At 43.0% G+C, this 12,750-nt stretch overlaps 1 protein-coding gene across 1 annotated transcript; it reads right to left on the reverse strand.

The window, feature by feature from the left end:
- Positions 1-4,778: 4,778 nt before the first annotated feature.
- LOC115103902 (ras-related protein ORAB-1-like) lies at positions 4,779-8,001 on the reverse strand. The gene is made up of 6 exons (XM_029624940.2): positions 7,824-8,001; positions 7,105-7,177; positions 6,883-6,978; positions 6,677-6,772; positions 6,366-6,497; positions 4,779-6,162 (listed from the first exon to the last, which is right to left on the reverse strand). The coding sequence occupies exons 1-6, from the start codon at positions 7,835-7,837 to the stop codon at positions 5,965-5,967; spliced, it is 609 nt and encodes a 202-aa protein (XP_029480800.1). The 5' UTR covers positions 7,838-8,001; the 3' UTR covers positions 4,779-5,964.
- Positions 8,002-12,750: the final 4,749 nt, after the last annotated feature.

Genomic DNA, 12,750 nt, shown 5'->3' on the forward strand with positions numbered 1-12,750 from the left:
ACAAGGTGTATTACTTTTACATCAAAGTGTAATTTTTTCCATTATAATGCTTAGAAATCAAACCAACTTTTTTTTGGTTTTAGCCAATTGCCATCGGTCACTCTGCCAACAGCTTCTCAATCGATAACTGGAGACAAATTTCAACTCGTCAAACAGGTTAGAACTATGCTGCAGCAGAGAGCTTCAAAGACAAACGCATGGCCACATGTCCAAAACACTTAGTCAGATAATAGAGCATAAGCAAACTGCAGAAATAATCATTTTTATCAAGGGATTTATCAAATGCTCATATGCCCAAAATGGACGTGGGTCGTTATGCGGCTATGCGCACACCTGTGTATCTGTTTGTGTGCAGATGCTCATTTAGGAAAGAATGATGTGAGCCCCATACTACTCCATTCTCTGGCATCTGTTCAATAATGTGGTGGTTATCCCCGAGTTAGGCAGAGCATGACATAATTGCAACCAGATGGCAAGAATAAAAACCGGAGGACTCTCCAACACAAGCAGCTGATTCCCTTCAAATTATTGCAGGAGCTGACTATATGGCATTCCCCATCTGTGACCAGTGGAACCCGTAATGAACTTTGGACTGGTTAAAAGTTACGTTTAACACCTCAGTGTAAATCAGCACAAAAGCCAAGGTTAAAAGTTAAGGCCAGAAACAGTACATGAGTACTAACTAAGGGAAGTCAAATGAATGTAGTACAATTTTAAATAAAGAAAATGACAATGGCCATTAGGGCCCTGAAAGCGATGGCAATGCCACAGCTGGTAAACAGTCGTGACAGAAGGGCAGCAGTAGTCCGGGCTAGGGGTATTTCTGTCCCTACTAGGAGCAAGAGAGGGGGGCCTGGGTTGCCAGTTGTGAGCGGAACGAGCGCTGCTCTCCTATTTTGGGCCTGGCACCAGTTGAGACAGGGCTGCAGGGCTCCTGCGGTCATCATGGTTTCTCTCCCCTCTCACGTTTCACCCGACCGTCCACCCACAGACAGATGGACCTGAGACTGTACAGAGAACTGCCTTATGACTTCAACCCCAATCAGAGCCCATGCAGGAAATTAACATATCGTTACACATCACTTGTAATTACACGTGGAAACTAAATGAAGCTGAATGAAAGACGCAGCCCCGAGGGATGCCTACCTTTTGACACGCCAATAGAGTAGCAGTGGTCTAATCACAACAATCATGATGGTACTGGAGCAGAGTGGAAAGGCATGGCGAGAGACAGACCTCTACTCTGAGAATTATGTTTCTTGTAAGCAACTGGAAGCAATTTTAGGACAGGTTAGAGAACGGAAGAGGGTTGAGAAGTTGCTACATCTGACAAACAAGACACCCATATTTCATGGAACTGCCAAAGAAATACACCAAAGGTGGTGTCAATTAAGGTTCCTATTTTCTGCATACATCCTCCAGATTTAGTTTTGCGTCAACGTTTGGCAGATCCTGGGGTCAGTTCTTTTGGGCCTCTTACTTACAACAGACTCTCTGGAGCCAGTTCCACCACATAGAAAAACGTACGACTGGCACCCGGGCACTATTTTCAAACAGACCCCCCCCTCCATAACGAACTGCCAAGGTTGACAATTAGCTCCCGAAACCCCATCCCACCCATCTCTTCCTCCTCCTGCTCTGAGAGAGAACACTGAGGGATGGCCGTCAGGCTGGGATCAGGAAATGAACGGCTGCAGTTTAAGGTTGGCTCCTCCGCCGCGGGCATCCATCCATCACTATATTTTTCTTTCTGTTTTTTTTTTTTGTCTTGCCTGGCAAGGAACTACTAGGAGCTACTTCAGAGTGATACAGTATCGCCATTTGCTTTTTTGAGAGTAGCTAAAAGGGGTGGGGTGGGGGGGTGGGGGGTAGGTCTCGCATGAAAGGATTAAAAGCCAAAGAAAATCTAGCGTAACGGAGGCCTTCAATTTAAAGTGTGGCCTGGCTGGAATGAGCGTTTAGATGTTGAGGGGGAAAAGAGAGACATGTCTTTGATTATTTAGCACTCACTGTGAGGTAAATGAAATGGTGAGATAGTTGACATATTTGATGAATCACACCCCCAAATGCTTTCACTGGAGCTCACTGTACATGCATGCATGAACAAGAGGGTCGGGCACAGACATACTGTAACTTAAGCTAATAGGCAGCTCAAGTCATAGTCACTCAATTCATCACTGCTCCAAATTGCAAGATGCCCTTGTGGCAACTCACTTCCTGGAGATATGCTTCTGACCAAAGCAGCTTTAAACTCCCTGAAAAGATACATGTATGGTTAAGTCAGTGTCGCTTGAATAGTCAGGAATGAGTCATCCTTGTTTATTAGCTGTGTAAATACTCAAGGGGAGTGTATACATATGTAGGTTATGTAAAAACTAAAGTCAACAGAATTCTTGTTAATCCTATAGTCGGTGACTAGAAACCAGGTATCTTTTGTTTGCTCATCTTGCCCCCCCAAAAAAAAGTGTCAATGAAGTTTAAAATAGGCTGCCTTGTAAAATAAACACGCACCACTTACTTTTAGTCTACAGTGAATACAAGGAGGTTGAGTAGCAATAAAATAATGTGTTAGAGGCTAAATCCTTCAAAGGCAAGTAGTTGTACTGTTTACTCACAGTACTATAGCAGCGACCAAAAGTCAACCGCTTGAGAACAGAATGCAAAACAACTTATTTCCAATTCTAACAGACAGAAACAGTCACTACCGGTAGTCTAATTCACTGAGCTGTCCATGTAGACTTGTATTATATGTCAGTCGTTTCAGGCTGCTGCTAATTCGGATTCATCCAAAGAGAATCCACTGTGCTCTGCTGCACACTTAGCCATTGTTCAGAAGGGCGTCAGGCATACAAATGGGACTCGTCTGGCCAGTAGGGCAGCATGCTGTTCAGTGCTAGCTGACACACAGTCCACAACACCTCTTACTCCATTTGATGATGTTACACTACAAAGTATGGCCAAAGCCTGTCTCAAGTGCACACCTGCCATCTAGGCATGAGTGAAAGAATTAAGATTGACATAATGGAGGCTTGATTCTCCATCTCTTATCCACAAATCCAGCTCACCTTTTTTGCTGTGGGTATTGTCTTGAGTGAACTTCACACATGGGCTAACGAGCTCCCTCCCTATCCTCCCCCACACCCCTTTCTCACTCTCTCTCTGTATTTTACCTACAGGGCTTCTTCTGTAGATCGGGGGAAAGGCTGCGGCCCCTCTACAGCTGTCACAGATGCTTTCCCCCTTCCATTGCCCGGCAACCAAGAACAAATAAAGCCGGCAAACAGCCCACCCCTCCTCCCTCTTGCGCCATCAACTCTAAACCCCTCAGCGCCGTTGCTGCTGCTCCCCATCCCAACTCCCTCTGAACCTCACAGCAAAACATCTAGCCCTTTGTCCACGCTGACCGGCTGAATGTAGGTTTTGTTTTCACTTAAAGGCAAATTGGGGTTATGCCTAGGAAAAATAGAAGACTCCAGTTCAACAGCTAAACAAGAGGCTGGCTTCACACTGCCTTTTACTATACTCCATTGACATAATTACAGGGGTCCGCTAGAGGGGAGGAGGGTGGAAGGGAGCATGCCAAGCAGTTAAGAGTGTGCCCTTTCTTCTGCCTGGGGCCTGTGTGTGAGAGAGGCCGGCCAGGGCACATTTACAGCGGCGGGCACCATGCCACCGCAACGCGGATGAGAGGGTCAGATGTTAATCAAGCGGGCACACAATGGGTACCAATCACAGGATGATCTGGTGGGTGCTCTACCTTGGGTATGATACTAATTCTATGACAAGGTTGGTGTGAAAGAATAGATTAAGGGTATCGATCACAGCCACAAAACAATGCCTTTGTCATAGACGTCAACGTCACATCAACTCAGATTCAACATAGAATGCCATGGAAAAGCCAATGTAATTCACGACAGCTGTTGGGGATGTGTAATCTAATTACTATTCGAATGAGGGCCCATTCAAAGTCATTGATTTGAAATTGCCCTTAACTCAGATTAAGAAATCCAAACTACTGGGAGACAGACAGTACAGCTTCAGAGATGAACTAAACCACCTAATGCTGCCCTCCACTGGTACAGACCTGTACCAGCTTCAGTGTTTCAGTTGTTTTACTGGGTCCCTATGCATCTACGAACAGGATTACTGTCTTAACTCAATTAGCCACGAAATCCCTAGTTTGTTTTTCTGGTAGCTGTGCTGTGCCATTTTCCATACATTTTCCCCCACTTTGGCCAGCCCCCTAGCATTCGCATTCATCCAATGAGCTTCAACCCCTCACCATTTGAGTGACAGCTAGCAAGAAACATCATGAACACACAGCAGAGCGAGAATAACGACATGGTGCACAGATCTGCACATATGTTACGTAGTACACAATTTTAAGGGAACACTTTCAAAACTGGCTAAAAAGTATATTAAAGTACCAGAGAATCCCATTAACTGTAATGTACACTTGTTGCTGGACAGACTCAAAAGTAAGAAGTAAAAAATAGTGTTTTGGCCCCGGCAGGCACAAAAAGGTGGTTGAGCTGGGTAAGAGAAAGTCTAAACGTGATCCTTGGGTTGTCCAACTGACATCACACCATTGAAGGCTAATCAGCACAACCGCACCATTTACTGGACACAATGGAAGCTAGGCCAAAGATCATACCATTCAGCTTATGAAACAAGAGCACAAAAAGTCTGTCGCATTTCAGAGACTCGGCCTATTTCAGTGTGAAATGTACATGCTGAACAGGTGTAACTATCAGGAAATAATTCCAATAAGACAAATCTTTATTAAAGAATCTCCTTCATTGTTTAATAGTAGACATTGTGCCACAAAAATGTCAAGTCCTCAGCCACAAATCACATGCCGAAATTAAAATGTTCAGCTACTTTTCATGATGTCATATTGCACTTGCTTCTCTACTGGTTTAGCTAATCATATGTATTCTTACATATGTATAAATATATACAGTTGGTAGAATTATTTCAGTGTTTGGTGAAACTTTGTGCTGTTGGTTGAGAGACTGGCAGAGGAAAAACAATGACACTTTCAATGTAGCATGTGTCCATGTGGCATTATGTATGTCAGCAGAACAATTACTCTGTACAGGAATGTTAACTAATGATAGTGTCATACAAAATTCATTAGACTAAACCCAAATAAGAGATAAGAGCTTGGGCATACAACCATTATGGGCATACAAAGGGTCTCTAGGGCTGGAAGGACATGCCAACAACGCAGTGTGCCAAAAGCATTTCATATATACATCCTGCCATAAAGGAGCTGGCAAATTATTTGGGGCAACATTATGAAGTTGGACCACGTGACATCGAATGATATTTCCTCTAAATAATTTGCGTTGATTACAGTGAGCAGACGTGCTAAGTCATGAAGAGTGCATTCCAGATGCATTGTGGGTAAAGTAATCAGTTCTGCCAACATGCATATAAAGCTCTTTAAAACATGTGCTTCATTAGGAGTGCTTCCTAAATCATTTTTGAGGAGATCAGGCCAAAGTCATGCTGATATCCACAGTAAAATAAAGAGAACAAAACCATCGTAGAAAAATGTATTATTAACTAGCAGACCTGGAGTAAAGAGTTGGACAAGGTTTATTCATATTCCTCTCATTCATAATTATCACCTTGCGCCTTGTTTAAAAATGTCTGGATAAGTTGCCACATCTTAATTTGTATAGGTATGTTTTGGTAATACGTAAAAAATATCCCACCTTATGTTAGTGTGTTTCTGTGGGTGTGGATGGGCTTACCATCCTATTGCGGACCTTGGTGGGGGGACATTTCTGGTATTGCAACTGCACACACAATCCAGGCCACTGTCTTCCCTCTCTGTCACTCTCTCTCCCCATTTCTCTTTCTTTCTCTTTCTTTCTCTATCCCTGTGGAGCATGGTAACTTTTGAGATTAGTAGGTAGGGGTCTGGGTGGATGGCGTTTGGGGGGCTGAGGGGCCTCAGCAGCAGCCTCCAGAGGAGGTCTTGACTGGCGTGCTCTGGATCTTGACGTTGGACTTGTCCGAACCTCCGGCTGTGGCCCCAGGGCCCATTCTCTTCTTGATCTCAGCTGCCATGGTCATGAAGGCCTGCTCCACGTTGGTGGCACTCTTGGCGCTGGCTTCCAAGAAGGGGATCCCTAAATTGTCAGCAAATTCCTGAGGGAGGAAGAGAAAAAGACAGGGGACATGAGAGAGAGAGAGGCAACAGTAAGGTCTGAGTAGGGGAGAGGCATATACACACCAAGAAAGAGGCAAAGAGACGAGAAAAGAGTGGGGGATAGAACAGGAGTGAGAGAAGATTCAACTTAAAAATATAACTTTTTTGTTGTTGTTTTCATTGTAACCAGGTAGAGCGTTACCTTGGCCGTTGTGTAGTCCACCAGTTTCTTTGTCGTCAGGTCACATTTGTTGCCTACTAACAGCTTGTTCACGTTTTCACTGGCATAACGGTCAATCTCCTGTAGCCACTGTTTCACGTTATTGAAGGATTCCTGGGGTGTGACAGGAGAGGAGACAACTGTTGATAACTCAACAACCGATGCAATAGACAGCATAACCAGATACACTGAAACTTTGTTAACTTACACAGGTTTGAGAACAAGGCTATCTGCTATGTAAACTTGTTATAGAAAGTGAAAAAAAAAAAAAAGCGAATGAGGGATGGATTTACCTGGTCTGTGACGTCGTACACTACAATAATGCCATGCGCTCCTCTGTAGTAACTGGATGTAATTGTCCGGAACCGTTCCTGTCCAGCTGTGTCCCACTGGGGGCCAAATGAGAGCAAAGTCAGACCCAACATCATATACAAATCACAATGTTCCACTTCTGACATTGTTGTGACTCAATCAAGTCATGTCAGCCATAGGTACTCACAATCTGAAGTTTTATGGTCTTTCCATCTAATTCTATGGTCCTAATTTTGAAGTCCACTCCAATAGTGCTAATATAGCTCTCTGTGTATGTGTCGTCCTGAAGAGAAAAACAGAAAATCCCTATGAGTGTTCAAAGTACAGTAAAGTTCCCGGGACATCAAACTATTATCTCTCAAAATATCAACATGGCAAAAACACACCTAGACAGAGGCCAGCTACTTACTGCAAATCGGAGGAGGAGGCAAGATTTTCCAACGCCAGAGTCGCCAATCAGAAGCAGCTTGAATAAATAATCACTGAAAGGAGAGTAGACATTTCACAGGTCAAATAAATGTCAATTAATTCAATTTGTTGAAAGTCAAAAACAACAAGGCAATAAATTGTCACATAGTAACTAGTTCTGGCTACTTTAGTGACAAAAGCCAGTCAATCAATAAATGCATTTGTATCACACAACAATCAAAGTAGCCTTGAATAGAATTAAACACATAGCTAACTAGATAGCTATATTATTGGGCAATTATGGTTAAATTGGTCAGCTGATTTTTTTTGACACATGTTCATATTTGAAAAAGTCAACAAAGTAGTTGACGTTTTAACTAGCTAATGTAACTAACGACGTTACCGAACTGGCCAGCTGTGATAGTAACTAGCTAAATTAGCTACCAGCTGATATTAGCTAGTCTATGTATGGGTAGTTAGCTAGCATTTATGCTAGCTGGCGTTTGAACGTAGCTAGGAAGATAAAAACAGGCCCTAATACGCATATTAATAGTCAATATAAAACATGTCTAGAGTGGAGTTGAAACAGAACATACCTTATGTCATTGATTTCATATTTGTAAAGAAGACAAAACAACTAGCTAACAGTTAGCCAGGTAGCGGACGACCGTTAGCTAGCATAAAAAAACAGGCTGTCATCATTAACCAAGTGTTACTTACTATTCGGGATTCATCGTTGACTAAGCACGGTAACGTTAAGCAGTTATTCTTTAAAAGATTGCTATCATTTGTCGTGGAAAATGTGTGTAATATAATCCAGCAACGATTTTTTTCAGAACAACTGCAACTGGCTAGCTACTACTCCGAGCCGAGATAATCGAATCAAATATGGCTGCCCTCCTGACCAGGAAATGCCAAACAAACCTATGGGGCTACTGGAAGTTGTAGTCAAATCGTATTAGGCCTACATTATTTATCGTCCATCATTTATTTATTTATTATTTCCACTCCATGCATTATCATGGGCTAAAGATAGATCCACACATCTGTCCGATTGTTAAGGGATGCAGAAGAGAGGTAGCCCAACACAGGGCCCATATTATTATTGGCAGACTCAACAGCCTTGGTTCCTCAAATAACTGCTTCGCCTGGTTCACCAACTACTTCTCAGCTAGAGTTCAGTGTGTCAAATTGGAGGGCCTGTTGTCCGGACCTCTGGCAGTTTCTATGGGGGTACCACAGGGTTCAATTCTCAGGCCGACTCTTTTCTCTTTATATATCAATGATGTCGCTCTTGCTGCGGATGATTCCTTGATACACCTCTACGCAGACGACATCCTTCTGTATACATCTGGCCCTTCTTTGGACACTGTGTTAAAAAAAATCAAAACGAGCTTCAATGCCGTACAACACTCCTTCTGTGGCCTCCAACTGCTCTTAAACGCTAGTAAAACTAAACTAAATGCATGCACGCCCGACTAGCATCACTACTCTGGACGGTTTTGACGTAGAATATGTGGACAATTACAAATACCTAGGTGTCTGGCTAGACTTTAAACTCTCCTTCCAGACTCATATTAAACATCTTCAATCCAAAATTAAATCTAGAACCGGCTTCCTATTTCGCAACAGAGCCTCCTTCACTCACGCTGCCAAACATACCCTCGTAAAACTGACCATCCTGCCGATCCTCGACCTCGCGATGTCATTTACAAAATAGCCTCCAACACTCTACTCAGCAAATTGGATGCAGTCTATCACAGTGCCATCCGTTTTGTCACCAAAGCCCCATATATTACCCACCACTGCGACCTGTACGCTCTCGTCGTCTGGTCCATGCTACATATTCGTCGTCAGACCCACTGGCTCCAGGTCATCTATAAGTCTTTGCTAGGTAATGCTCTGCCTTATCTCAGCTCCCTGGTCACCATAACAACACCCACCCGTAGCACACGCTCCAGCAGGTATATTACACTGGTCATCATCTTTGGGGATGACCAGGGAGATATACCAATGACTGGAATGAAATGCAAAAATCGCTGAGGTTGGAGACTCCCTCACTAACATTAAGCATCAGCTATCTGAGCAGTTTACCGATCGCTGCAGCTGTACATAGCCCATCTGTACATAGCCCATCCAACTACCTACCTAATCCCCATATTGTTTTTATTTACTTTTTTGCTCTTTTGCAAGTATTTCTACTTGCACATCATCATCTGCACATCTATCACACCAGTGTTAATTTGCTAAAATGTAATTACTTCGCTACTATGACCTATTTACTGCCAGCAGCATACCACCCTGAGATCCCATGGCACTTATTGTAAGAGTAGGGGTGTTAACCCCAGTGTCCTGGCTAAATACCCATTCTGGCCCTCAAACCATCACGGTCACCTAATAATCCCCAGTTTACAATTGGCTCATTCATTCCCCTCCTCTCCCCTGTAACTATTCCCCAGGTTGTTGCTGCAAATGAGAACGTGTTCTCAGTCAACTTACCTGGTAAAATAACGAATACAAATGTATTGCCTTATCTCATTTGCACACACTGTATATAGACTTTTTCTATTGTGTTTATTGACTGTACGTTTGTTTATTCCATGTGTAACTCTGTTGTTGTTTGTATCGCTTTGCTTTATCTCGGCCAGGTCGCAGTTGGAAATGAGATCTTGTTCTCAACTGGCCTACCTGGTTAAATAAAGGTGAAAAGACAAATACTGGATCAGAGGAATGTACAGTTGAGGGAACTCACTGACAGATGGCTGTATCGCACAGGAGGTTGGTATCACCTTAATTGGGGAGGACGGGCTTGTGGTAATGGCTGGAGCGGAATTGGTGGAATGGTATCAAATACATGGTTTGCTGCCATTCCATTTGCTCCGTTCCAGCCATTATTATGAGCCGTCCTCCCCTCAGCAGCCTCACCTGATGCACTGTACCATGCATTTTGCTCTTCATGCTGGTGGTACCTTATTGGCTCAGCCAGTTTCTTCTTGATTGCTGTAAGGTTTAAGGTCAAGGATAAAGAGCTAATTCCCATGCTTCAAAGCACAGCCAGTGGAGCTAGGAAAAGTAAACACAGGGATAGCTTCAGATTAACACCCAGGTAGAACTATAACTTTTGTTTAGCCTATTGTGTGGCTGGGTCCATTCTGTAAAGGAATTGTCTAACATGTAGTTGCTACATCAGTTTAACTTCCTCTCTTATGTGTGCTATTGTATGGATCTGAGGAATTGATTAGCCATTAGTCACGGAAATCATAGGCCAGGGGCAGCAACAGCACTAGATCTGGGATTAATGACAGATTATTTTGGTAATTTTGAAAATGAAAAAAATAAAGATTCAGGGGAGGGTCCTCTTCAGACAGACAACTCTCCCAACAAATCATAAGGTAGACATAGAATGTTTGCAGGCAAAATCTTTGCAGTGTTTTTAGTGAAGGTAATTGATGCAACCTAGCCAATTGTGAAATGCAGTATTTAAAAATAACCTCTCGCTAGCTACTATTTTGTGTCCGGGAGATGTTTATGCGAGGGCAATGCGAGGGCAATAAGTGGGCAAAGCAGTGAAAGCTGGATGTCCCAACTGTGTTTTACAATAAACCCTGAGTTTGACGGTAGATTTCAGTTGTTGTGGTTATTTCGTTCACACTTTTACTTTGTCACTATGATAAATTGCATGAGTTATGTTACGGGTCTCATTACCATCCCCCCTAGACTGTCGGGCCAAAAGAGATTCGTAACAGCTAGGCTACTCAACTGTAACTTTGGTTAGCTTTCAATAAATTGGCTAAATGGTCAACGGAGTTACCTCTTCATATGAACAAGACCATTTGTATTGCATGCTGCATATTTCAAGTGAACTCAAACTGATATTTATCTATTTCAGTCTTTGGGAGCTAACATGAGTTATTCTTAACACACTAGCTAGAGTTTAAGATGGGGGGGGGTATTCAAAATATATATATATAAATATATTATTTGGCCTGCTCATACAGTGGGGCAAAAAAGTAATTAGTCAGCCTCCAATTGTGCAAGTTCTCCCACTTAAAAAGATGAGAGAGGCCTGTAATCATCATAGGTACACTTCAACTATGACAGACAAAATGAGAAAAAAAAATCCAGAAAATCACATTGTAGGATTTTTAAATGAATTTATTTGCAAATTATGGTGGAAAATAAGTATTTGGTCAATAACAAAGGTTTATCTCAATACTTTGTATTGAGCAATATACCCTTTGTTGGTAATGACAGATGTCAAATGTTTTCCGTAAGTCTTCACAAGTATTTTGGCCCATTCCTCCATGCAGATCTCCTCTAGAGCAGTGATGTTTTGGGGCTGTTGCTGGGCAACACAGACTTTCAACTCCCTCCAAAGATTTTCTATGGGGTTGAGATCTGGAGACTGGCTAGGCCACTCCAGGACCTTGAAATGCTTCTTACGAAGCAACTCATTCGTTGCCCGGGCGGTGTGTTTGGGATCATTGTCATGCTGAAAGACCCAGCCACGTTTCATCTTCAATGCCCTTGCTGATGGAAGGAGATTTTCACTCAAAATCTCACGATACATGGCCCCATTTATTCTTTCCTTTACACGGATCAGTCGTCCTGGTCCCTTTTCAGAAAAACAGCCCCAAAACATGATGTTTCCACCCCCATGCTTCACAGTAGGTATGGTGTTCTTTGGATGCAACTCAGCATTCTTTGTCCTCCAAACACGACGAGTTGAGTTTTTACCAAAAAGTTATATTTTGGTTTCATCTGACCATATGACATTCTCCCAATCTTCTTCTGGATCATCCAAATGCTCTCTAGCAAACTTCAGACAGGCCTGGACATGTACTGGCTTAAGCAGGGGGACACGTCTGGCACTGCAGCCTTTGAGTCCCTGGCGGCGTACTGTGTTACTGATGGTAGGCTTTGTTGCTTTGGTCCCAGCTCTCTGCAGGTCATTCACTAGGTCCCCCGTGTGGTTCTGGGATTTTTTCTCACTGTTCTTGTGATCATTTTGACCCCACGGGGTGAGATCTTGCGTGGAGCCCCAGATCGAGGGAGATTATCAATGTTCTTGTATGTCTTCCATTTCCTAATAATTGCTCCCATAGTTGATTTCTTCAAACCAAGCTGCTTACCTATTGCAGATTCAGTCTTCCCAGCCTGGTGCAGGTCTACAATTTTGTTTATGGTGTCCTTTGACAGCTCTTTGGTCTTGGCCATAGTGGAGTTTGGAGTGTGACTGTTTGAGGTTGTGGACAGGTGTCTTTTATACTGATAACAAGTTCAAACAGGTGCCATTAATACAGGTAATGAGTGGAAGACAGAGGAGCCTCTTATAGAAGTTACAGGTCTGTGAGAGCCAGAAATCTTGCTTGTTTGTAGGTGACCAAATACTTATTTTTTTTTTGACAATTACAGGCCTCATCTTTTTAAGTGGGAGAACTTGCACACTGTACACTGTACACTTTTTTTGCCCCACTGTACATGGAAAAACAGACAAAAAATATATATATATATAAGGTAGTTTGACTGTGTTGGTGTGTGTGGACCATGATAGATCCTTAGTAATGTGGACACAGAGGAACGTGAATCTCTCGACCCGCTCCACTACATCCCGTCGGTGAATGGGGGCGTGCTCGGCCCTCTGTTT

This window comes from Oncorhynchus nerka, linkage group LG21 (assembly GCF_034236695.1).
Source record: "Oncorhynchus nerka isolate Pitt River linkage group LG21, Oner_Uvic_2.0, whole genome shotgun sequence".
In the NCBI taxonomy this organism is placed as follows: domain Eukaryota; kingdom Metazoa; phylum Chordata; class Actinopteri; order Salmoniformes; family Salmonidae; genus Oncorhynchus; species Oncorhynchus nerka.